The following is a 25,605-nucleotide window of genomic DNA, read 5'->3' on the forward strand; positions in this document are numbered from 1 at the left end:
TTCTGGAGCGGAGTAATTTAAATAATTAATATATTCATCAGCTCATGATCATCAGAAACACACCTTAAATCTATTGTCCTGCACTTTATTGAGGTAAAGAATGGACTAAATTTACATACAGGAACGTGATTGGCTGTTAGTGATTATGACGTGATAGTGCACAACACCTCCGACCTGTTGGATCTGTTTAAGGTGGAGGTTCTCGCACCTTCTCATGATGTGGGGTGAAGTCAGAGAGAAATCCCTGGGATGTGGTGATGATCTATCAGCAGTGTCGCTGAGCACAAAAACGTTGTGCTCCTCAGAAGTTCTCCTGAATCTGATGGAGACCTCACGCCACCCTGCACTGGTCCACGTGTTTCAGGCTAAAAATTTAGTATAAATGGATCGTCGACCATCTTGAGGGACTCGTTTGAAGGTTTGATCTGACGCCTGGAGGACACTTTCAGGTCTCGTTCTGAAACACTGAACTACCGCCTGGGGGTCGAGACCCTCCGCTGGAGGCACCTGATCTAGATTTTTGTCACGTGATTGAAAAGTCTCCCGGCGAGGAAAAAAAGAAAAACAGGAGCGCCGCATTAAGAAGCCCCGCCTCCTCGGTGAATATGTGCCAATCAGAAGGCGCAGCGGGGTGTAGGGGCGGAGCCGCGCTCCCGGTGCAGGTTTGTGATTAGTGATTAGCGCACGTGAAAGTGCGTGTGTTTTCCTTCAGCCCGCATTGAAGCAGCGCGCGCGCGCCGTGATTTCGGTACCGAGCGTGGTTCCGGTGCGGGATTTTCCTCCTCCCTCCTCCTTTCACTCCTTCACGCTCGCGCTCCCGTTACGATGGCTTGATAAATCCGTCGCGCGCTGCGCTGCACTGCACGCCTCGGTGCCCGGTTTCATCCGTGTATTTGTGGTTTTCTCCTTCCTCCTTTCTCTTTACTCCTCCTCCTCGGACCGGATCCGTCCTCGGTTTCATGCCCGCGCGCACTATGTGAACGCCATGCGGGCGGCGCGGTGCCTCCTCCTGTGGGCTGCGGTCTCCGTTACAGGTAACAAACCGAACCGAACCGAACCCGCGGTGACAGCAGGAGCAGGAGATGCCACCATACTGCAGTGTGTGTGTGTGTGTGTGTGTGTGTGTGTGCGCGCGCGTGTGCACTGCGGAAAGTTGATCTGCAGGCTCGTGCACATGTAACGGTTTAAAACGGGAATAAAGATAAAATCGGGGGATTAATTTCTGGGGTTAACGGTCTCGTGCACTGTGCACTGACTGTGTGTGTGTGTGTGTGTGTGTGTGTGTGTGCGTGTGTGTTTAAACGCAGCAGGCTGGAGCACCGCATCGCGGCAATGGCGAGAGAGAGGAGGGGGGATCGGTAACGGCGACGGCGACGGGCCCGCGCATCGCGGCGGTGAGCTCGCGTGGCCGCAGCGTCTCCAGGAGCGCGCGGACCCCGAGGGCGGCGAGCTCGCGCACGGCCGCCTGGACACCCGCGCGAAGACCGAGGACGCCGACGCGCCTCACGTGAGTGTTTTCTCTCGGTCTGATTTCTGATCCGCAGCGACGCGGTCACGCGTTTACCTGTAAATCTAACGGGAGAGGTGATCAAACCTCCACCTGCACGCATGCGCACTAGCCGAAGCTAATAAACATTAATTATTATTAATGAAACATAAATAATCACTCACTCACATTAAACTAGTTTATTTACTCTCACACCGTATCTCTCTCTCTCTCTCTCTCTCTCTCTCTCTCTCTCTCTCTCTCTCTCTCTCTCTCTATCTATCATTAAAGCTCCTTCAGGATCCTCAGACACTGATATTGGTATTAAAGTGAATGAATCTTCTCCTCACACCTGCACTTCACACAATACACACTTCCTGTGACCTGTAATAAAGTTATAATAAGTCATTATAACTGAAGATAAACCCGTCTTACACGCAGATCCAGATCCAGTTCCAGCCTGTAGAACCCGATACAGAATCAGAGATCAGATTTATTCCTGTAAGTTTCATCAGATTTCAGATTTTTACTGGAAATCGACCCGAAAACCATGCGATCGGATCAGAACCGTTTCTATTTATTACCATAGACGTATTTCATTTCAGATTAATTTATTACAATATACAGTAGATCAGAAGTTAAAACACACACACACACACACACACACACGCACACACATACGCGCGCACACACACACATATGATTGATTATATTGATGATGATGCTGATAGTGATGAGGATGATGATGGTGATGAGGATGATATTGAAGGTGATTATGTGATGGTGATGATAATGATGATGAAGATGATGGTGATGAGGATGATGATGAAGATGATGGTGATGAGGATGATATTGAAGGTGATTATGTGATGGTGATGATAATGATGATGAAGATGATGGTGATGAGGATGATGATGAAGATGATGGTGATGAGGATGATATTGAAGGTGATTATGTGATGGTGATGATGATGATGATGAGGATGATATTGAAGGTGATTATGTGATGGTGATGATGATGATGATGATGATAAAGATGATGGTGATGAGGATGATATTGAAGATGAGGATGTGATGATGATGATGATGGTGATGAGGATGATGATGAAGATGATGGTGATGATGAAGATGATGGTGATGAGGATGATATTGAAGGTGATTATGTGATGGTGATGGTGATGATGAAGATGATGGTGATGAGACACCTGTGTGTGTGTGTGTGTGTGTGTGTGTGTGTGTGTGTGAGAGAGAGAGAGAGAGAAGCTTGCATCATATCATTTATATTGTTATAGATATTTGGGACTGTAATAAACTACTGAAAGTCTGTTAAGAGCTTTACAGGATCAATACATCAAGAACAGCAGCTCGTATAACACACACAGGTACACACACACACACACACACACACACACACAATAACTCCTACACACCACTGTTTAGTCAAATGTGGAAACAAGAGGTGAGAGAGAGAGAGAGAGAGACAGACAGACAGACAGACAGACAGACAGACAGACAGACAGACAGACAGACAGACAGACAGACAGACAGACAGAGAGAGAGAGAGAGAGAGACAGACAGACAGACAGACAGAGAGAGAGAGAGAGAGAGAGAGAGAGAGACATTCAGCGTTTTTTTTTACTTTAATAATTCTTTATTTGACATTAGTCATGTTTAATGTCAGGTGGAATCAGGTTTGATTTGCCATTTGAATAAAAAATAAAAGATAATATGATAAATAAAAAAAAATCAGGTAATGACAGTTAGGGGGGGGGGATTATTTAGTTTAGTTCTGGTGCAAAATACAATTCTTCATCTCTAACAGAACACAATTTCTCCACACCACCACACATCCTCAAACACCTTCACCTCCCCCACACTCATATACACATTAACATCTACCACAATCCTGCATTTCTTCAGTCTGGAGAAGATTCTGATTGTGTCTTAATCAGCATTTTCTGTTATTTTGTTCTTTCTGTTTAGGTATGTGTTCATTTTCTCCTGCCCAAAAATAAAACTAATCAGTGGCACATGAACCTGTTTCTCCTGACGTATTAAACCCAAGAATAAAACACTGAAGAGTAAATTCACATTAAAGGAACTTAAATTATGTTTTAAAAGCAGTGAGTAAAAGTGTGAAAAACAGAACGGAGTCCTGTAGAACATCAGGGTTTAAAATAAGAGTTCACAGAGATGATGCAGTGTAAAATCCTCCACTGAAGGTCGGCAGGTTTTTTGGTTAACGGTGGTTTGTACAGTGTCTCCACTCTGCTTTAATATCATCATTAAAACCAAGAACATTTCTCCACTGGGGTCACAGGCCCTGTAGAGCAGCTTCCCGGTCACTGTCCTGAAGTTCATCTCCCCTTCACCCCTGCACTCCAGGAGTGGGCCACCACATCCGTCCAGGTCAGGAGCGATGTCCAGCTGGGGAAAGGGTTCCTCATCCACAGGATGTCTTCACTTTGGTTTAATATCTTCATTAAAACCAAGAAAAAAACATTTCTCCACTGGGTGTCCACCCTCCCACTCAGTTTATTCTTGTTTAAAACCTTAACACAGGCCCTGTAGAGCAGCTTCCCCGTCACTGTCCCGAAGTCCATCTCGCCTTCACCCCTGCACTCAAGGAGGGGGCCACCACATCTGTCGAGGTCAGGAGCTGGGGAAAGGGTTCCTCATCTACAGGACCGCTCTCACCGATTTTGTAGTCCTTCAGCTGAACACGCTCCTCTGCTGTTAGTGTGGACATACAGTGGTGTAGGAGCCGTCTAGCGATGCACAGGGACTGCAATCTCATACATGCCACCAGGTCCTCCCCTCGTGACAGGTCTGTCCCTGCGATGTTTACCAGCTCCTGGAGTGTGACGATCTTTGAGGAATTAACCGCTCTGGACAGTGTGGGGGTGGTTGCACTGGAGATGTCAAGACGACTCCTGTTGACCAGGGGCTCCTCCAGCAGCCAGTGTAGTGTTCCACAGTTCTTAATCCTTTTTTTATTTAAGTCCATATTTTAAAAGGTCTGCAGTAAAAAACTAGTAATCCAGAGAGATCCAGTGCTTTAATGTCCATTAAAAACAAAGTTCTGTCCAAACCTGGGCCCTGTTAGAAGTCTCTGGATGAACTGGAGTCGAAAAGCTGCAGCTCTGCTGGCAAGATGAACCAGCCCTTGCCCCCCTTCCTCCTTGTGCAGATGGAGGACACTCTGTGGAATCCAGTGCAGACCATCCTGGAAGTCGACGAGCAGGGCCTGGATTCGCTAGCTTTGCTAGCAAGTTTGGCATGCCAACTTGTGCCACAGGGATGACACTGCCAGGTTGTTGGCCACCATCGTTCGCCCCCTGTAGAACATCTTCGGGACCAGCCACTTCCACCTGCTCAGTCTGCCCTTAATGTGCTCTACAGTTACTCTAAAACTCATGACTTCCCAGGTAGACACCCAAATATTTAAAATCGCCTTTTTTCCACACCAGGCCTCCTGGGAGTGTCGTCTCCCCACGTCACCCCACTCCCCAGCTAAAACTGCTTCACTGATGATGAATAAAAACCAAAGTCTTTTCAATCATTAATTAAAACATTCACATCAGTCTGGGATCCCACCGTTACAGCCTGCATACACAGACGGGTAGAGTGAAGCATTAGCGTGTGGAATATTAAAACCAGAAAGACGATTTCTCAGACCTGCCAGGCACACAGTGCGTCTGGTCATGGTGAATGATCTGCTCCATCACCGTCAGTCTCGGGGCTAATGCTTTTGACAGCAGCTTGCAGTGCACAGTAGTGACACTGGGTGCCAGCAGCAGGTTCAGGACGGCTCTCCTGCAGCTTAATGGGAGCTGGACTCCTGTAACACTGTCCTTTAGGACCTCCAGCATGTCCTTCCCTATTACTGCCCAGAACGCTTTGAAAAACTCGACAGGGAGACCTGGCAACCGCCCGTTCTCTATGCCCTGGAGAGCCTTCTGAAAGAGATGTCAGCTTCCGGTCCACCACCTTGGCCACTGACTTTGTGAGCTCAGGCAGGTCTTTGAGAAAGCTCTCCTCCACCTCCTGTGCCCCTGACCTCTCGCTGCTATACAACTTCGTAAAAGCTGACTGTCTCCTTTTTTCAGCAGGCTCTGACACGAGATCCCCCAATTCTGTTCGCACGGCATGTATGAATCATTTGTTCTAAACTGAAGAAGAACTTAGAAGAAGCATCCATCTTAGTAATGCTTCTAAAGCATGAGCGGACCAGCGCCCCCTGTGCTGTGGTGTCCAACAGGTCCTCAGCACTATATAATACATTTAATGGTTCCTCCTGAGAGTCTGGATTAAAGACTAAATCAGACATAGCGTCTTCACTGTCTGATTCAGGTTCCTCCACCTTCATGTCTTTTTTTTGCCTGCTTCTTCCCCTGCCCCCTACCTTGCTTTATCCTTTTACTCAGTACTTTGTACTGGGGCTCGTCGTCCATCTCCACGTCTCCCCCGTCCCCTTGCACTGGTGTAATGACTGGTGTCTCCTGGCGACAGCTCTGTACCCCTGTGCCCGACTCTCCCAGCGCAGGCAGCTCCACCGCTGCTCCAGGGTCCACTGTGACTTTTTCGGTTTCACGAGGCCTCTCCAGGTCTGGTTCAGCCGAGCAGAGCTTCTCCTGTTCCAGTTCAGCCGAGCAGGGCTTCTCCCCGTCTGGTTCAGCCGAGCAGGGGCTTCTCTGGGGTGGTTATGTCATTAGTGGACACCTAAGCTGCAGTCTGAGCCCGTACCGAGACAGCTCTTTCAGAATCGCCTCATCACTAATAAAAGGAGGGACATTTGATAACATTCTTTTTTTTTGCAGTTGAACTGAGGGGAGAAACCAGAATACACTCCTTTTTCAATCAGTTTAGTCACTTTATCAAGATTATTCATGAAAACAACAATAGCACTGTTCATCCAGGAGGCAGAGACAATGTTCTCATGCCCCACCACATTTCCAACCACTAGCACACACTCCTCTAAACTCACACACACACACACACACACACACACACTCCTCTACACTCACCCCACACACCGTGAGATGTTTTACAGAAAAAAAAGTGATAAAATGCCACGCTTACCCTTCCCCCGCTCATGCACAGAGAGAGAGAGAGAGACAGACAGACAGACAGACAGATAGACAGAGGACCAGAGAGAGAGAGAGAGAGAGAGAGGGACAGATAGAGAGAGAGACAAAAAGACAGACAGAAGACCAGAGAGAGGGACAGAGAGAGAGAGAGAGGGGCAGAGCAGATTGCATTTAGATTGTGGATTGCACTAACAATTTTATCATCTACCACATTCTGTCTCTCTCTCTCTCTCTCTCTCTCTCTCTGTTCCTCTGTCTGTCTTTTTGTCTCTCTACATCTCTCTTTTTTTCACACACACACACACACACACACAGAATCTGCACTTCTAAAGTCCCTCACGCCGGTGCAGCAAAGCACTCTGGGAAACCCTTGTGCTCCTCCCACCCTGCACATCTACTTAACCAATCAGAGTGCTGTTGCCGTGACGACATTGGAAACAGGCATTTTTTCCTCCGTTGACAGTAAAACGTATTGAGAGAGCAGGAGAGACGGAGTGACAGATACACAAGGAGAGGAGGAGAAAGTGCTTAAACACACACTGAGTTTCAGGACATAAAACTGTGTCCATCTGGTGTTTGTCCTGCCACGTCCCCCTGTAGTTGTGTATTAAACTCCTCACGATGAATATTAACGAGGGAGAGAATGTCGTTGGTTGCCACGGTTACCCGAGCAACAGGAGGGTTTTTTTTGTGTGGTGTTTAACAGTTTTATCATTGCACACACACACACACACACAGGTGAGACAGGAGTGAATGCAGACAGGTAATGTGACTCCACTGGAAAAGGATTTTCCAGATGTTCAGGAATGAGGCCATGGGAGAGTGCAGAAAGATTCCTCACAACGAAGTGGAATTTCCTTTTTATCAGATACTTCCTGTCATATGTTTACAAAAAAAAGATCACAACACAGAAGAAGAGAAGCTCAGGACCAGGACCAGCCTGCATCTGAACGACACACTTTTGAGGATGAAATGGTCCAGAGAAGAGAGACGGTCTGAGGGAGAAGTGAAGGAGGTCGTCTGTGTCCAGGTGGAGAATCTTCTCTAAACAGAGCTCAAGGTTTTGCACAAAACGTGCCTCCTATTTTTCCTGCTGCTCTTTCATCCATCCTGAAAGAAGATCAAGACCTTTTTATGTGTCCACCACGAACGTCACACCTTAAGACCCCACATCCACTCTTATCATTCACCGACTGTTACCCTCTTACTCTCGACTCTGGGGTAGTTACATCCCAACACCCTTCAGGGAGGGGAGGATCCTCAACCACTGGAGCATAAACACTGGTGGACTCCTGCCAACACCAAACACCAATCAAAACAAGTTTAAATCAGAGCCCACGCTCGATCCTGATTATTGACTCGCTGCGTGTTTGATCTCGACCTCCGACAGATGTTTTAATAGAATCTCCAATCAGCTTCTTATCAGATCTACAGATGTGGAGGAAATGGGGTGCAATACTGCAAGACTGCAGGAACCCAGAACAAGAAGCACCAATATTCCAGTCTGAAGTCACACTGCACTTTCCTTACCAGCCTGAATCCTTGTGGTCTGGGAGATCAATGTGCAGAAGATGCTCAGGACTTTAACGTGACGGACGTCAATGAGGTTTACAGAAGCTCCTGGATCGATCATGGCAGGAGTTTTCTAGGCAGAATTCCACAGCCTGAAATCGGATTTGTTTAGCGAATGTTTACTTTGACACACGATCTCCTCTGAGTCCTGGAATTCTCTGGAAAGATAATAAAGCAATATACATACAAATAATTGTGTGTGTGTGTGTGTGTGTGTGTGTGTGTGTGTGTGTGTTACAGGGAGGAGAGCACTGTTATTACCACGGCACAGTAAGAGGAGTGAAAGGATCCTGGGTTGCTCTCTCCACCTGCCATGGCCTCTGGTGAGCAGAAACGCTTTAAACACACTTCTGATGCGAGTGACCTCCATTTCTCGCCCTCCATCTTTTCTTCTTTTCTTCTCTCTCACACCTGTATAAAAAAGTAGGGTGGATTCACAACCTGTTTGTCCGGACCCGTACTAAAATACACAACAATACACAAATAGACACTTGTTCACTTTTTATCTTCGGCCCCAAAGACTGATCTCTCCATCATCATACACTGACAGCGTGATGGATCCTGACAGTTTACCAGATTTTACTGTATCAGCTCTTGTATTTCAGATCTTCAGTGATGTTCTTCCTGAACCAGTCCACCTCTTAATCCCATCGTTATGACGTCACGTCTACAAAAATCATCAGTATTCTAGAGAAGTGCAGTAGATCAGAGCTGCATCACACACAGGATCTCATACAGTCATGCTTTAGATGTTACATCTCCTTTCACTGGAGCCACAACTGCACCTCCACATACATCATCTCCAGCAGAAGCACTGATATTCACCTCATCACATCACATCCTCTGTCAGGCATTGTGTTATGAAAAAGCAGATATTAAATCCACATGAATATTTTGAAGATTGTGCAGTTTTGATGCAGATGCGGTTTGTGAGCTCTGACTAGCGATGCTCTCTGACCGTCCAATCAGAGGAGGTGAAAACGCTGATGTTATTGGACGCCTGCCGGAGGACCTCGGTGCCACCTTTAATTGTACTGTAACAAGTGTATATAAAAGAGTCAAACACTACATACACAATCATTTTCCTCACAAAAGGAGATAGATTTTCCCCACTCCATTTGGAAGATGCCTCTCCTCCTAAAGGAGATTATTTCTTAGGCTGTAGGACATTTCCAGCGTGATGCAGCTCCGTATCCACCACCATTCAGCTTCATCCTAATGGGATCAAGAAACTTTAAACTGGGACAGAAATAGAAATGAACTTAAAATCTCCAGATGTTCTTCTGAACTTCTCAACATTAAGCAATGTGGAATAAAAACATTCCACCCCTTGGCATCTCCAACACTCTCGAACGTCATACCTGGACTGTCCTTCATACCTGGACTGTGCTAAAAATTGGTCTGGTTTTTTTTTTTTAACCTGCTCTGGCATTCTAATCTTCACTGTCCTTCAAACCTCATCTGTCACTTAAACCTGGACTGTCCTTCAAATCTGGACTGTTTTTTAAACCTGGTTAAAGTGAGTCTGATGAAACTTTCATTTAATGCCTACAAAAAAAAATTAACTGAAAGAATTATATTAAAACAAAAGCATCTGTTCATCACCATTGAAATTGTGATTATACCAATGATATCTCCAAAACATGTATCTAGTAATCATTTATCGCGATAACGATATTACATTTGATATATCGATCTGTACATACGGGTCGCTTTCCTTCAGACATCTGGAAATCTGTAACCGATATCAGTATGGAGAACGTTTGAGTTTTCTACATTTTCTGGGTTCGGATGCTGGAAAAGTGTCTATTAATATCTTGAGTTCCAGACACAGTTCCTGTAGTGTGCAGTGAAGAGGCTCCAGACTCGTACGTTTCTTCTCTCAACAGTGCGTTGACCTTAAAGAAATGTGATCCTTAGAGAAACTTTCGCTTCTCAGACTTCCTGTTCATTGTGTGTTGGGTCACACACACACACACACACACACACACACACACACACGGTTTATCACAGCTCTGCTGGTTTATCTTCGCTCATAAAAGCTCAGATGAAGTGAATTACGAATCGTAACACATTTTCACAGGAATTTCAGGGGGGTGCCAATAATTATGACACTTGTATGTTGTCCTTTTTATTTATTTTTGTACATTTATGACATATGACAGAGGTTCTTTTCCATAGTTCTTATTACATTTATCACATTTATACAACTAAGCATCTATATGGTTAAGGGCCTTACTCAGGGGCCCAGAAGTGGCAGTTTGGTGTTGCAGGGATTCGAACTCACAACCTTCAGATCCAAAGTCCAAACACGCCATTTAAATGTACTTCATGAAAAGGTTTGTGTTTTTTCCTCCCCAAAGAAAAACTGTGTGTGTGTGTGTGTGTGTGTGTGTGTGTGTGTGTGTGTGTGTGTGTGTGTGTGTGTGTGTGTGTGTGTGTGTGTGTGTGTGTGTGTGTGTGTGTGTGTGTGTGTGTGTGTGTGTGTGTGTGTGTGTGTGTGTGTGTGTGTGTGTGTGTGTGTGTACACAGGGGAATGTTCTCAGATGGCAACTTTTCCTACGAGATTGAACCCTTACAACACGATGATGAGCAGGTCAGTGTGTGTGTGTGTGTGTGTGTGTGTGTGTGTGTGTGCTCATCTATCTCTCTACTGAAACATTAATCCCTCCATCATCTTGACCTCTGTCTTTATCTGTCCATCTACCGTACTGTATCTGTCTCTGTGATTGAGGCGTGGAAATAATAATGAAATCAGACGATACGCGATCGCAAAAGAGAGATAGAGAGAGAGAGAGAGAGAGAGAGAGAGAGAGAGAGAGAGAGAGAGAGAGAGACTATTAGATTATGCTCACTGCGGAGTCGTCATGTCTGCACTCAAGATGAGGAAGAGCCGAGCATTTCTCCACACTGTAACTCATACCATCAGAGCTCCACAACCAGCTGATCGATATCACTTCTTCTACACCTCCATCCCTCCCTCTTTCTCTCTCTCTTTCATTCCCTCTTTCCTTTTTACTCGTCATCCCTCTTTCCTCCTTGAGGACCACTTACTGGTCCATTTTCATAAAGTATTTAACATCACATTATTGCACTCTTTTCTCTCTCTCTCTCTCTCTCTCTCTCTCTCTCTCTTCTCTGCATTCCCACGTTTCACTCCCTCTCTTTTCCCCGACTTCCCCATCTCTGCACTCCTGCAGCACTAAAGAGTCCATTTTCAAGTATTAAACATTGCTGTAACGTCATCTCTTCTCTCTCTCTCTCTCTCTCTCTCTCTCTCTCTCTCTCTCTCTCTCTTTCTCTGTAAGTGGACGAGTGATGAATAATATATCACAGTGTGGAGCGGCACTTAGTCAGAAATGCTCCTCTGTGCTGAGGAGAACTTTATCACACCTGATCTCCCACACCTTCAACCAGATGGATGGATGGATGGATGGATAAAAGGAAAAGTGAATGGATGAATGATGGATGAAATGAGGAATGAGAGGATGAAGGGGTGGTGAGAGAGTGGATAGTGGATGGATGGGTTAAAAAGTGAATGGATGATGGGAAGAAAAACGTGATGAATGGACATGTGAATGGATAGATAGTGTGTATGTAGGTCTGTGTGTGTGTGTGTGTGTGTGTGTGTGTGTGTGTGTGTGTGTCAAATTAACTCTTCCCCCTGTCTTATTCTGTCTCATTGTTCTCTCCGTGTGTGTGTGTGTGTGTGTGTGTGTGTTCACAGGCACAAAGTGCTCACGTTGTGTACCGACTGCCTGACCTTCAGCTCAATGCACCTCACTGCCCTGGTAAAGCGCACACACACACACACACACACACAAACACACACTACCACACACAATTACACGCATTAAAATTCATGTTGAGTATTGTAAAGTGGAAGAGCGCAATACTGTCCTTACACACACACACACACACACACACACTTACTTTCTCTCTCTGTATCAGTGGGCATTAATCTGGTTCTCTATCGATCGCCTGAAAGTGATGACTGTGTTTTTTCTTCTCCATCTCTCCATCCGTTTGTCCTCCATCTTTTCAATCCCAGAATGCAACGCTACCACTGACCCGGACTCGGCTGTGGATGATGCCGAGAGCGATGGACCCACTTTCACACACAGCCTGAGACGGGTCAAACGCCAGGTGTGTGTGTGTGTGTGTGTGTGTGTGTGTGTGTGTGAACTTTATTTGTAAAAATCTGTATTTGTGTAAATCTTTCTTTCTTTCTTTCTTTCTTTCTTTCTTTCTTTCTTTCTTTCTTTCTTTCTTTCTTTCTTTCTTTCTTTCTTTCTTTCTTTCTTTCTTTCTTTCTTTCTTTCTTTCTTCTTTCTTTCTTTCTTTCTTTCTTTCTTTCTTTCTTTCTTTCTTGTTTCACCCAGTCTAATCACATACAATAATATGCCACAGTTAATACTTTTTAAAGTGTGTGTGTGTGTGTGTTACAGATCCGCAGGCCACCGCGCACTGTTCAGACTGAGACCAAATACATTGAGCTGCTAGTAGTGAACGATTATGACCTGGTAAGAGAGAGGTGTGTGTGTGTGTGTGTGTGTGTGTGTGTGTGTGTGTGTGTGTGTGTGTGTTAAACTGCAGTACATTCACAAATCACTTCTTTCCCCAGTTTGTGCAGATGCGCAGGTCGACTACGCAAACACGCAACTTTGCGAAATCCATAGTCAACATGGCAGACGCAGTGAGTATAAACCCCGCCCCCTTACGCATTCATACACACCTGTGTGATTCATCATACTGCTCACAGCCAATCAGAACACAGCATAGTGAAAGAGATTACATTTTAATCCTTCAGATTTATAAAGAACAACTAAACACAAGACTGGTGCTTGTCGCCATGGAGACGTGGTCATCTCAGAACATGGTTTCCGTGGGCGACGACCCTCTGATGACCCTGCGTGACTTTATGAAATACAGGAGGGAGAACATCAAAGAGAAGAGTGATGCTGCACACCTGTTCTCGTGAGTTTTACACACACACACACACACACACACACACAGGTCGAATTTCAGAGTACAAGTGTCACATGCATATAAATATAACCGTGTTAACGGTGCCGAGCAAAACCCTGTGAATGAGCTGTTTCTATGGAAACGATTATGATTTTGCATTAATTATAAAATTTAGCCACGTGTGTGTGTGCCTGCAGGGGGCGCACGTTTCAGAGCAGTCGCAGTGGCACTGCCTACATCGGGGGAATCTGTTCTTCTACACGTGGGGGAGGAGTCAATGAGGTACCGCCCCTAAATCACTACCTCACTCATTAACTACATGCTAGCAATTTGGACATGGCGGTGAATCTCCTGCAGGTCCACCAGGGGGCCAAACCCTCATCTTCACTCTGTAACTGTTATTATTAGGCGTGTGTGTTGTACAAGGTGATGCAGGGAAATGAGATATTTTGGAACTAGGAGTTGGTGATGCTGGGAAACGAGCTTGCGCTGGTTGTAAAAATACGGTCAATAAATTTTGGACGAGAAAGGTGACGTGTTAAAGTGAATTTGATGAAATCCGTCCAACACGTGACTTTCGAATGAAATAATCCTCAGGTTAATAAATTGTGACCCCACTATTTAATGTTTTTCTGAGCAGTATGGAAACGTGGGCCCCATGGCCATCACACTGTGCCAGAGTCTGGGGCAGAACCTGGGCATGATGTGGAATAAAGACCGCGCCACCGCAGGTGAAACCCCTCGCCGCACTCTGCTCTACACTCACATGTTTCACACTGCTCACTCTGTGCCTCGAGACACGGCACGTCACACACACGTTTCTGAGGACACCTATACAAGTCATCTCTCCAAAATATGTCCTACCTGTCCTCCATACGTGATCACGATATCGAGCGCAAGTTCCTGCATGACTTTGCTTCTCTATTCACCTTTGTTTGACCTACACACGACCTTCACAATCATATGGTTAAATGTGTTTATTAGGAACGGCACAACGTTATATAGGAAATAAAAGAATTCAATCAAAAATTTCCGTATTCTTTTTTTTTTTACATTAATTCCAATTATGTTTCCGGGAACACTTTAGATTTTTTTTTTTTGAGTTGAGTTTTTTTGAGTTGCCAGATATGCATGTATCGAATTTATTCAAATTTTTATAAGGTTTTATTTCAGTTTGAAGTTAGAAGAAAGGTGACCTGTTTACTAATGTTTCAGTGTTTCTGTTTTTACCCTGTATGTGTGTGTGTGTGTGTGTGTGTGTGTGTGTGGGTAACAGGAGACTGCAGATGTCCGGACCCTTGGCTCGGCTGTATTATGGAGGACACTGGGTAATCAGATGCCCTGATTTCATATTGTGTTCATTATTCTGTGTGTGTGATTATTTGTGTACATGTGTGTGTTTGTTGTGTTTGGTTGTGTTACAGATATTACCTACCCAAGAAGTTCTCACGCTGCAGCATAGATGAGTACGTACGATTTCTGCAGGACGGAGGAGGCAGCTGTCTGTTTAACAAACCCACAAAGGCCAGTACCCGCACGCGCACACACACACACACACACACACACACACACACACACACACACATACATACTGCACACACACGTGTCCTCTGTATGAGACAAACTCAACAGTATGTAATTATGTTCCATCAGTGTGCATTATGAGGACGTGCAGATGTGGACCCTCGAGTCTTACAGGCATCACTAACCTCATTCATCATCACTCCACACACTTCTGCCTTTCAGTCCAATCAGAAACGAAGCTATTTTTAAAGTTAATAAATATATTTCTAAAATTAACACCACTGTAGACGACCTGGTCCTCATTCTGACTAAATGAATTCTACACACACACACACACACACACTGTTCTAATGTTTCATTTTCCAGCCAGATGTGGTTCTTCCCCAAACAGTTGCACAAATTCTTACACACAATTGTAACAAACCTCTTGGGATGCATGAAATTTTCCTTTAATGTGAACGAGGAGACCCAAACCTGTTTCAACATGAAGATCTGCTTTCTGTGGGTTAGACAATGTGGAAGATCTCCTGCTATAGAGCTCCAACCCTACTGAACATGATGAATGTGAATGCTAAATGCACCCCAGGCCTCCTCATCAGTCCCTGACTTTACTAACGCCCCCTTGTGACCGAACAAGCAGGTTTAAAGCCTCGACATCAGCATGGAGTGAATATATTATGGATCAACTATAATATCCTCTGGATTTGGACTGTAATTAATATCAACAGTCTACTACAGTGGATCAGGACTGCATTTAGGCGCTTATCACTCAACACCTCAACAGTGTAATGAATGGACCTTTGGTGTTGAGAATCAGGTTTCCTTTTGTGTCTGGTTTCTCTCAAGGTTTCTTCCTCATGCCATCTCGGGGAGTTTTTCCTTCACCACCACTGAGTCATTATGGATAAATTTACAGTTATAAGGAAAAAACATTTTCATTCAGTTTTTCATTTTATCTCTGTGAAGCTGCTTTGAGATGATGTCTATTGTTCAAAATGCTCCACAAATCTGATAAAAACTGAATTGTAATTTAATTGGAGAAACCTGTTTCTGGAGCACTTCATCCTACATGTGATTTATTCTTTGTATCTAAGCTGAAGGTGTTTGAGGTTTTGGATGATTCAGGTGAAGATTTTAAATGGTTTCCTCTCTGTTGTGCAGCTCCTGGATCCTCCTGAGTGTGGAAACGGATTTGTGGAGCAAGGAGAGGAGTGCGACTGCGGCTCGCAGGTGGTGAGTGTCAGAGAAATCAATCTGCTCCAGAATTCAGTTTATAACAGTATGATAAATACTGACAGTATTACATTCAATGCAAGGAAATTGCTAATTATTAATTGTGTGTGTGTGTGTGTGGGACAGGAGTGCTCTCGAGCAGGAGGTGCATGCTGCAAGAAATGCACTCTTACCCATGATGCAATGTGCAGTAACGGACTGTGCTGTAACAGGTGTAGGGTAAGAACATGGCAGACACACACACACACACACACACACACACACGGTCAGTTATATTCTATAACACACAAACATGGTCGTGTGTGTGTGTGTGTGTGTGTGTGTTGCAGTATGAACAGAGAGGCGTGGTGTGTCGAGACGCTGTAAATGATTGTGATATTCCAGAGGCGTGTCCTGGTGATTCCAGTCAGGTGACCCTTTAAAAGTTTTTAAATCTTTATTTACATACATTTTTATTTTCCAGACTTTTTCTCATCATAATTCTGATTTCTAGCATTTATCATATTCTCTCATTTTTCCAGCAGTGTGAATTTACAATTATTTAATATTTATATTTCTATTGTTTGGGACGGAGAGTGATCATTTGTAGAATAAGTTTTAGGTTTTTTCCCAGTTTTTTTTTTTTTTGTAGGACTATCCTGCAGTTTTTCTAATATCAGAAGTCACACACATATTTTTATTGGACTGAACTCATTTTCTCCAGCGAGCAGGTCTTCAGAAATGTTTAGTGTAGTTTTGGCTTGTTTTTGGGTAACACTGATCACGTGGTGTCTCCTGTGGGTCCTCAGTGTCCTCCTAACGTGCATAAACTGGACGGCTACATGTGTGACACAGGACAGGTAAATGTACTCACCTGCTCCTAGACACACTGCTGTACACACTCAGCACTGCCCCACTGACAAATCTCACACAATGCACTCTCTCAGGGTCGCTGTTACGGCGGACGCTGCAAGACCAGAGACGGCCAGTGTCAGGCGCTGTGGGGTCACAGTGAGTACACTCGCTGTGTGTGTGTGTGTGTGTGTGTGTGTGTGTGTGTGTGTGTGTGTGTTTCACACAAGAAATGTTCCCTGTGTGTGTGTGATTGGCTCCCCCTGGTGTCCTGCACACTACACTGCATTCCAACTGAGGAATAATGGAAATCTACATAATCCTTTTCTATACTCTGTGTGTGTGTGTGTGTGTGTGTGTGTGTGTGTGTGTGTGTGTGTGTGTGTGTGTGTGTGTTAGACTCAGCAGACCGGGTGTGTTATGAGAGGCTGAATACTGAGGGGACAGAGAAGGGAAACTGTGGACGAGACACCAACGGACAGGGATGGATCCAGTGCAGCAAACCGTGAGCATCTAACTTTTTACACACACACACACACACACACACACACACTGCATGATGGTTAAGTTGTGGTGCTGAGCATCTTTTTTTAACATCTGTCTGTTATCTATCTATCTATCTATCTATCTATCTATCTATCTATCTATCTATCTATCTATCTATCTATCTATCTATCTATCTATCTATCTATCTATCTATCTATCTATCTTCTTTGTGTCTCTGTCTGCTGTCTGTCTGTTTCCTTCTTTATTGTTTTCTTTTTTTTATTCTTTCATTCTTCCCTTCTCTCTCTCTCTCCACTCTCCCACTCTCTCTCTCTCTCTCTCTCTCTCTCTCTCTCTCTCTCTCTACAGTGATGTACTGTGTGGGTTTCTTTTGTGCTCTAATATGACGATGAAGCCTCGTTATGGTGATTTGGAAGGAGAAATTACAAGTCTCACCATATACCATCAGAACAAGTATCTAGACTGCCAGTAAGTGTGTGTGTGTGCACGTGTGTGTGTGCACGTGTGTGTGTGTGGGTTTGTCTGAAGTTGACAGTCCATTAAGAACAGGCGTTTTCTTGCCTGCTCAATCTAACACCCTCTGTGTGTGTGTGTGTGTGTGTGTGTGTGTGTGTGTGTGTGTGTGTGTGCGTGTAGTGGAGGACATGCCGTGCTGGAGGATGGATCAGATCTGGGTTATGTAGAGGATGGAACTCCTTGTGGTCCCAACATGATGTGTTTGGAGCGGCGCTGTGTGCCTGTGATGACCTTTAACCTGTCAGTGTGTCCCGGTTCCTCCGCCTCACACATCTGCTCTGATCATGGAGTGAGTCTCTCTCTCTCTCTCTCTCTCTCTCTCTCTCTCTCTCTCACTCTCTCTTTCTCTCTCTCTCACACACACACACACACACACACACACACACACACACACACACACACACACATGGGATTGACCGACTTCCCCAGAACTGATGCACTGCGGTCTTTCTGCACACAACAGCACCCCCTGGTGACACAGAGCAGTACTGCAACAACACCTCATCCTTCACTCATTCATCTACAGTAAGTGTTTTTTTCTGCTCAGGATCATATTTGATCCACCAACAGTGTGGGTAAGGAAGGAAGACACACACACACACACACAGTCAATCAAAGGACGTGAAAATGATGTCATTGGATACCTGCTACAGGGCTCCGAAGTCCGAAGGGTTTAACATTGAAGTCATCAGATAAAGCAGCAAGCAGATCCTGGTCAGACAGATGTGATGTGGTGGTTAATCCTAATAATTCTCTCTCTCTCTCTCTCTCAGAGGTGCAGTAACGAGGTAAAGTGTATCTGTGATTCAGACTACACAGGAAGGACTGCAGTGTGTATGACCCTCTCCTGATCCACAGCTTCCAGAAGGACCTGAGAAATACAAAGGTATTTACTTCTACACACACACACACACACACACACTTGTATATAAAGTCAATTCACTTATTGTGTGTGTGTGTGTGTGTGTGTGTGTGTGTGTGTGTGCGTTTGTCTGAAGTTGACAGTCCATTAAGAACAGGCGTTTTCTTGCCTGCTCAATCTAACACCCTCTGTGTGTGTGTGTGTGTGTGTGTGTGTGTGTGTGTGTGTGTGTGTGTGCGTGTAGTGGAGGACATGCCGTGCTGGAGGATGGATCAGATCTGGGTTATGTAGAGGATGGAACTCCTTGTGGTCCCAACATGATGTGTTTGGAGCGGCGCTGTGTGCCTGTGATGACCTTTAACCTGTCAGTGTGTCCCGGTTCCTCCGCCTCACACATCTGCTCTGATCATGGAGTGAGTCTCTCTCTCTCTCTCTCTCTCTCTCTCTCTCTCTCTCTCTCTCTCTCTCTCTCTCTCTCACACACACACACACACACACACACACACACACACACACACACACACACACACATGGGATTGACCGACTTCCCAGAACTGATGCACTGCGGTCTTTCTGCACACAACAGCACCCCTGGTGACACAGAGCAGTACTGCAACAACACCTCATCCTTCACTCATTCATCTACAGTAAGTGTTTTTTTCTGCTCAGGATCATATTTGATCCACCAACAGTGTGGGTAAGGAAGGAAGACACACACACACACACACAGTCAATCAAAGGACGTGAAAATGATGTCATTGGATACCTGCTACAGGGCTCCGAAGTCCGAAGGGTTTAACATTGAAGTCATCAGATAAAGCAGCAAGCAGATCCTGGTCAGACAGATGTGATGTGGTGGTTAATCCTAATAATTCTCTCTCTCTCTCTCTCTCTCTCTCTCAGAGGTGCAGTAACGAGGTAAAGTGTATCTGTGATTCAGACTACACAGGGAAGGACTGCAGTGTGTATGACCCTCTCCCTGATCCACAGCTTCCAGAAGGACCTGAGAAATACAAAGGTATTTACTTCTACACACACACACACACACACACACACTTGTATATAAAGTCAATTCACTTATTGTGTGTGTGTGTGTGTGTGTGTGTGTGTGTGTGTGTGTGTGTGTGTTCACGCAGGTCCGAGTGGCACAAACATAATCATCGGTTCTTTAGCAGGAGCCATACTGCTGGCAGCTATAGTGCTGGGAGGAACAGGCTGGGGCTTCAAGTAAGACCTGAGACCAGAGTAGAAGCTCCACAATGTTCATATTCCATACACAGTTCAGTAGAACCTCCACACTGTGTTCCATGTTCCGCACAGTTCCCGAAGAACCTCCACTTAAACGCTGTGAGGGGGTTCTACTGAACTTTATGTTCCACACACAGTAGAATTATTGCATAATATCACAGTCAGAGTTTATAAACTAATAATGAATGTGAATGATGAAATTTCACCTTCACCAAACGGAAGAGATGCATTCATCACATCTCTCTCTTTCTGTCCCTCCCTCTCTTTCTCCCTCTCTCTCTCTCCCTCTCTCCCTCTCTCTCTCCTCCCTCCTCTCTTTCTCCTCTCTCTCTCCCTCTCTCTCCTCCCTCTCTTCTCCCTCTCTCTCTCTCCTCTCTCTCCCTCTCTCTCCCTCTCTCTCTCTCCTCCCTCCCTCCCTCTCTCTCTCCCTCCCTCCCTCTCTTACCCTCCCTCCCTCCCTCTCTTACCCTCCCTCCTCCTCTCTCTCCCTCCCTCCTCCTCTCTCTCTCTCTCTCTCCCTCCCTCCTCCCTCTCTCTCTCTCTCTCTCTCTCTCTCTCCTCTAATGTAGGAATATCCGGAGAGGAAGGTATGACTCTGCGGAACAGACAGAGATGTGACATTCATTCATTTTCATCCTTCATCTTTATATTTTACTGAACCTGATTCCGGTGTTCGTTTTCTCTGTGACGTGACGTGACGTGTTCTTTAGTCGTGCAGAAAAACACGTGCAGCCTGAACGTGAACGCTGACCTGCTTTATAGCAACCGCTTTATATTAGCTTAATCTGTAACCCACGCCCACTCCGAGCTCTCGATCAATCAGGAGGCTTTGTTTTTTCAACAGTTATAAATGAAAATAAATCTCTGCTCTGTGATTGGATGAAACCTCTCACGTGCACTCACAGCATTTTTTCATTTCTTAATTCTTTATGCTCCAAAATAATAAACCTGATGACTGGAGACTCCACCCATTAATGCAAATCACTGTTCATTAACACCTTCTGACCAATCAGAATTTATACTGATGACGTATCAATAATGTGGATCGCAGCTAGTATCAAGAATTGAGAGTGTGTGTGTGTGTGTGTGTGTGTGTGTGTGTGTGTGTGTGTGTGTGTGTGTGTGTGTGTTATGTACTACGTTTTGAACCCTTCGTGAAACTATAAAGCTGTAAAGCTGCTTGTGACTGATCTGGAGAACTATCTATCTAACCTCCTCTCTTCTTTCTTTCTCTTCTTCTTTTCCCTTTCTGTTTTTCCCGCTTCAGATCCGGAGGAGGATAAGAATTCCACTCGTCTGCTGTCCTGTCCTCTTTACTTCACTGTGTCCTTTACATCCTGGGGAAAAAACTAAACAAAAAAGAAACCCACGTCTTCCACTCGGTCAGAAACCACAACCTGCACAAGCGTCTGCTTCCTGTGTGTGTGTGTGTGTGTGTGTGTGTGTGTGTGTGTGTGCTCTTCTCACATTCCACACGACTTATCGCTGTGTCCTGTATTAGTGAAGGAGTACAAACTCTGAGCCATGAATTATGGACCGTTTAGCATCAGCTACACCTGCCCGTGTGTGTGTGTGTGTGTGTGTGTGTGTGTGCGCGCGCTCCAACAGGACCCAAACCCTACAGGAGTGTTACAGTCGTACACAGTATTAGAGTTTTCTGAACGTGTCACATTCCTTCACGTCGCTGAGAAGCTCTTGCGCATTCTTCACAGGACCATGAGATCTTCTGCAGTAGAGATCCAGCGCTCTCACGTATAATCTCTAGAAGCGCCAGTTACACGCCGGAAACGTGTACAGCGCGCACGCAAAAACACACGCCGCCTGCGTCAGCTATTAACTAATACCTCCGTGATTACTGCTGCTTCTGGTGCTCACGCGCTTCATTTCTCCTCCTTCAGCAGCGCACGTGTAGTGAGAGGGTGCATGAAGAACCGCCAGGAAAAGACACACACACACACACCAACCCCAGTCTGTGTATGTGTGTGTGTGTGTGTGTGTGTGTGTGTGTGTGTGTGTTTGCTTCACCCAAACACACTTCTTTACCTTGACATTATTATTACAGCTCTCTATATATAATCAGCTCACACACACACACACACACACCGAAAACACATCGAAGCATTCCTCCTAACGTTTTCTGTTGTCGGTTAAATGCGAATCCAGTGTGTGTGTGTGTGTGTGTGTGTGTGTGTGTGTGTGTGTGTGTGTGTGTGTGACGCTTCTTCTCTCTCAGCTAGTGATATTAAATACAGCCTGCATTAATGTCTGAATGTAAAGTCAAAACCTAGTACACACGTGTGTGAGTGTGTGTGTGTGTGTGTGTGTGTGTGTGTGTGTGTGTGTGTGTGTGAGAGACCACGTGACAAGCACATAGCTGATAGATGGACTCTGGTGTTAAACGTGAGTGTGACGCAGGACGCGTCCTGAGTGAACATGCAATATAATCGCAATATAGCCTGTGTGTGTGTGTGTGTGTGTGTGTGTGTGTGTGTGTGTGTGTGAGACTGGTACTTGTGTAAATAGTGTATATACGGTACACCTGTGTTAAAGCACAAGCACAACCTGATACCGTGACACGTGGAAGCGAAAAAACACTCATCACAAGTGTTTACAGACTGCCAACTTTTATTCTCTCTCTCTCTTTCTTCCTCTCTCTTTCTCTCTTTCTGTCTATCCTTCTATATCACTCCCTTCTTCTCTTCCTCCTACTCCCCCTTCCTTTCTCACCCTCACTCCCTGCATCTCTCTCTTCCTCTCTCTCTCTCTCTCTCTCTCTCTCTCATCTTCCTCCTTCTGTCTCTTTCTCTCTCTCTGCCTGTCTCTCTCTATCCCTCCGTCTCTCCCTTTTTCTTGTCGTCCTCTTACCTCTCTCTCTCTCTCTCTCTCTCTCTCTCTCATCTTCCTCCTTCTGTCTCTTTCTCTCTCTCTCTCTTCCTCCTTTTCAATCACTCTCTTTTCTTTTATCTCCTCTTTCTTTCTTTCTTTCTTTCTTTCTTTCTCTCTCTCTCTCTCCTTTCCTCCTCCTTTCCACCCCCTCTCAGGGTAGAGTGATGACTCTTAAAATTACAGTTTTAATCGCAATCATGCAGCTTTAACTTGTCCTCTCTCTCTCTCTCTCTCTCTCTCTCTCTCTCTCTTCCTCCCTCTCTCACTACAGTAGTACATTTTACTGAATTTACACACACCTACTTTTCCTTCCATTTTTGCCTCTCGTTTTTCCCTCCTTCTGCTTCTTCATCTTCTTCTCTTACTTCACCTTCATCTTATTTTCCTTCTTTCTACTGTTGTTATTATTATGATTATTATTATTATTATTATGATTATTATTATTATTATTTCTTGGTGTGTGATGGAGCAGGTACGCAGTGTTTGTGACTGTGTGAAGTGTGATTTTGAGCTTCTTTATAAAACGAGCATGAAATTAAAATCGATCAGTCGATAAATATGATTTAAATAAATAAACATCATTCTATAAACTATTGACAGCAAAAATACTTTATTCCTTAACCATGAATTTTACATTAATACAGTAAGTTTACACCTGTAAAATCTCCAGTACATTTCCTTCAAACACACCAGAACTTTTACATTTCTGCACCTTTAACTATCGATCATTTTACATTCACATCATTAAACCACTGATTTACTGTAAAAAGCAGTAAAATATAACAGCCAAAAGCTTCTTTATAAAACGAGCATGAAATCAGTAAATTAATAATAAAAAAATAATCATTCTATAAATGATTTACTTTTTTATTAAACTTATTTAAACATGAATTTTAAAATAGTAATTAAAGGAAATGACTTGTAAATTCACATTAATCTTGAACTAATAAAGGGCAGTAAATTCAATAAAAAATATTGAAACACTTTTTTGAAGCACTTATTTAATAAAAATAAAATAACAGGACCAATGTTTTGTGATATTTTATTGTTAATAAAGAATAAATAAATAAAAGGACTCGTTGCCAGGTCCCTGTTCTGAAGGTGTAAAATAATACATGATTAATTCAGATGAGAGGAGGAGGAGGATGATGATGATGATGATGATGAAAAGCAGTTGGTTGGTTTGTTGGTCACTGTATGATCTGGTGTAGCACTGCCACCGGCCCTGACGGCCCAACCGTGTGTATCATGGATCCGAGACTTACTGCACGTGTGTGTGTGTGTGTGTGTGTGTGTGTGTGTGTGTGTGTGTGTGTGTACACTACACCGTGACAGACATCAGCTCGTATTTTTATGCATGTTTTTTGTCATTATGACTTGTTTAGTCTCAGGTTCGGACCACAACATGAGCGTTGTTCACGTCCTCCCAGACTCCGCCTCCTCGTTCGACCCTCACGTGTTCTACAGCACTCACGTTTCGCCTCAGAGCACGCTTCCCTCCACGTGTATGATTGACCAGGGTGTACATACTTATGCACACATTTACAGGTATCTGTATATAAACATTAAGCCTTCTGTATATGTAGTAGCTTTAAACTAACGTCGGTGTACGAGAAAAAAAACACACAGCTATAACCTCATTAACGCTAAGGCTAACACGTGCTAAGCTAAAACTCGCTGCATTAGAGAAAACGTTCCATTCCAACACGATGTCTGATTGTAAAATCACTGAATGACACACAACCTTTATGAGGTGACGTGTGTGTGTGTGTGTGTGTGTGTGTGTGTGTGTGTGACCCAATCGAATGGCTGACGAGAGAAAAAACCCACGACGTCTTTTCAGATGAATTTCACTTTCATGTTGCTTGAAAATGAAACACAGTGTAAACGTTAAGATTTCTTTTCTGTGTATTAATCAAAAGGCTGAAATTAAAAGGAAAATGACGACCTAAAAACACGTCTTTGGAGTTTTTTTTATTAGTGTCCCGCCTTCATTTGTGTTCAGAAAGTGAATGTAAACAGTGGCATTTTGTGAAATGCAAAGCAAAAAAATCAATATACCACAAACACTGTCATCCTCTCTGGGCCTAAATGTACTGAGGCAAAGTGGAAAACAGTTCTGTGGTCAGAAGACTAGAAATTTGAAATTCTTTTTGTAAACCATGGATGCCATGTTCTCCAGACTAAAGAGGAGAGGGACCATAACATAGTTAAAAGCTGCATCTCTGATGTATTGTGGGCAATTAGTGCAATGGGCAGCTTGTACATTTGTAAAGGATCCATCAATACTGAATGCTTTAAAATGTACAAACAAATGCTTCCATCCAAAAACTTATTTTTGAGGAAAGACAATGCTAACATACTGAAAACTGCATCTATTACAACAGCATGATTTGGTAGTAGAACTGTCCAGGTGCTGAACCGGCCTGTTCAGTCTAGATCTTTCACCAAAACATTTGGAAATGAAAAATATGACAAAGAAGACCCAGGACTTTTGAGCAGTTAGAATCCTGTATCAGACACATGTAGGACAATATTCCTCTCCCAAAACTTCAGAAACTGATGTTATACATGTTCTTGGTAAACATGGCCCTGTATCATATATTAATCAAATTCAAAATGACCTTATATATTCTATGAAAATGATTTTTATGTTCTAATGTGAATAAAATATGGGGTTTATGAGATTTGCAAATCATTGCATTCTGTTTTGATTGACTTTTACAGTGTCTGGAATTGGACTTGTATTTATAATGTTCTAACCAAGTATTAACGTTTCCTCCCCCTCAATACCACCCAGAGACTGGTGCATTTAGTCTCCATCACACCTTATAATGAGCTCCACTCTTCTTGGAAGATGTTCCTCTAGATTTTGAGGAGATT

The 25,605-nt window shown here is 44.2% G+C and overlaps 1 protein-coding gene across 1 annotated transcript; it reads left to right on the forward strand.

Moving 5' to 3' along the window:
- The first annotated feature begins 674 nt into the window (after positions 1-674).
- Positions 675-20,803, forward strand: adam11 (ADAM metallopeptidase domain 11). Its single transcript, XM_046853799.1, has 26 exons — positions 675-1,034; positions 1,308-1,507; positions 1,928-1,987; positions 5,998-6,227; positions 8,255-8,470; positions 10,680-10,743; positions 11,875-11,938; positions 12,199-12,293; positions 12,596-12,670; positions 12,772-12,843; positions 12,958-13,124; positions 13,313-13,397; positions 13,756-13,846; positions 14,392-14,443; positions 14,540-14,639; positions 15,801-15,872; positions 15,999-16,091; positions 16,202-16,282; positions 16,661-16,711; positions 16,799-16,862; positions 17,103-17,208; positions 17,559-17,678; positions 17,847-18,015; positions 19,492-19,606; positions 19,725-19,815; positions 20,406-20,803. Exons 1-26 carry the CDS (start codon positions 986-988, stop codon positions 20,452-20,454), a joined length of 2,631 nt encoding a protein of 876 aa, XP_046709755.1. The 5' UTR covers positions 675-985; the 3' UTR covers positions 20,455-20,803.
- The last annotated feature ends 4,802 nt before the right edge of the window (positions 20,804-25,605 follow it).

The sequence above is a fragment of the Silurus meridionalis genome, chromosome 7 (assembly GCF_014805685.1).
Source record: "Silurus meridionalis isolate SWU-2019-XX chromosome 7, ASM1480568v1, whole genome shotgun sequence".
NCBI classification, from domain to species: Eukaryota; Metazoa; Chordata; class Actinopteri; order Siluriformes; family Siluridae; genus Silurus; species Silurus meridionalis.

Excerpts from the sequence above, each read along its gene's own strand:
- adam11 (XM_046853799.1), top strand. The coding sequence starts at position 986 with ATGCGGGCGGCGCGGTGCCTCCTCCTGTGGGCTGCGGTCTCCGTTACA. Across the intron at positions 11,939-12,198 it reads CAATGCACCTCACTGCCCTG|AATGCAACGCTACCACTGAC; the intron begins GTAAAGCGCACA and ends TTTCAATCCCAG. Across the intron at positions 16,712-16,798 it reads ACATGTGTGACACAGGACAG|GGTCGCTGTTACGGCGGACG; the intron begins GTAAATGTACTC and ends GCACTCTCTCAG.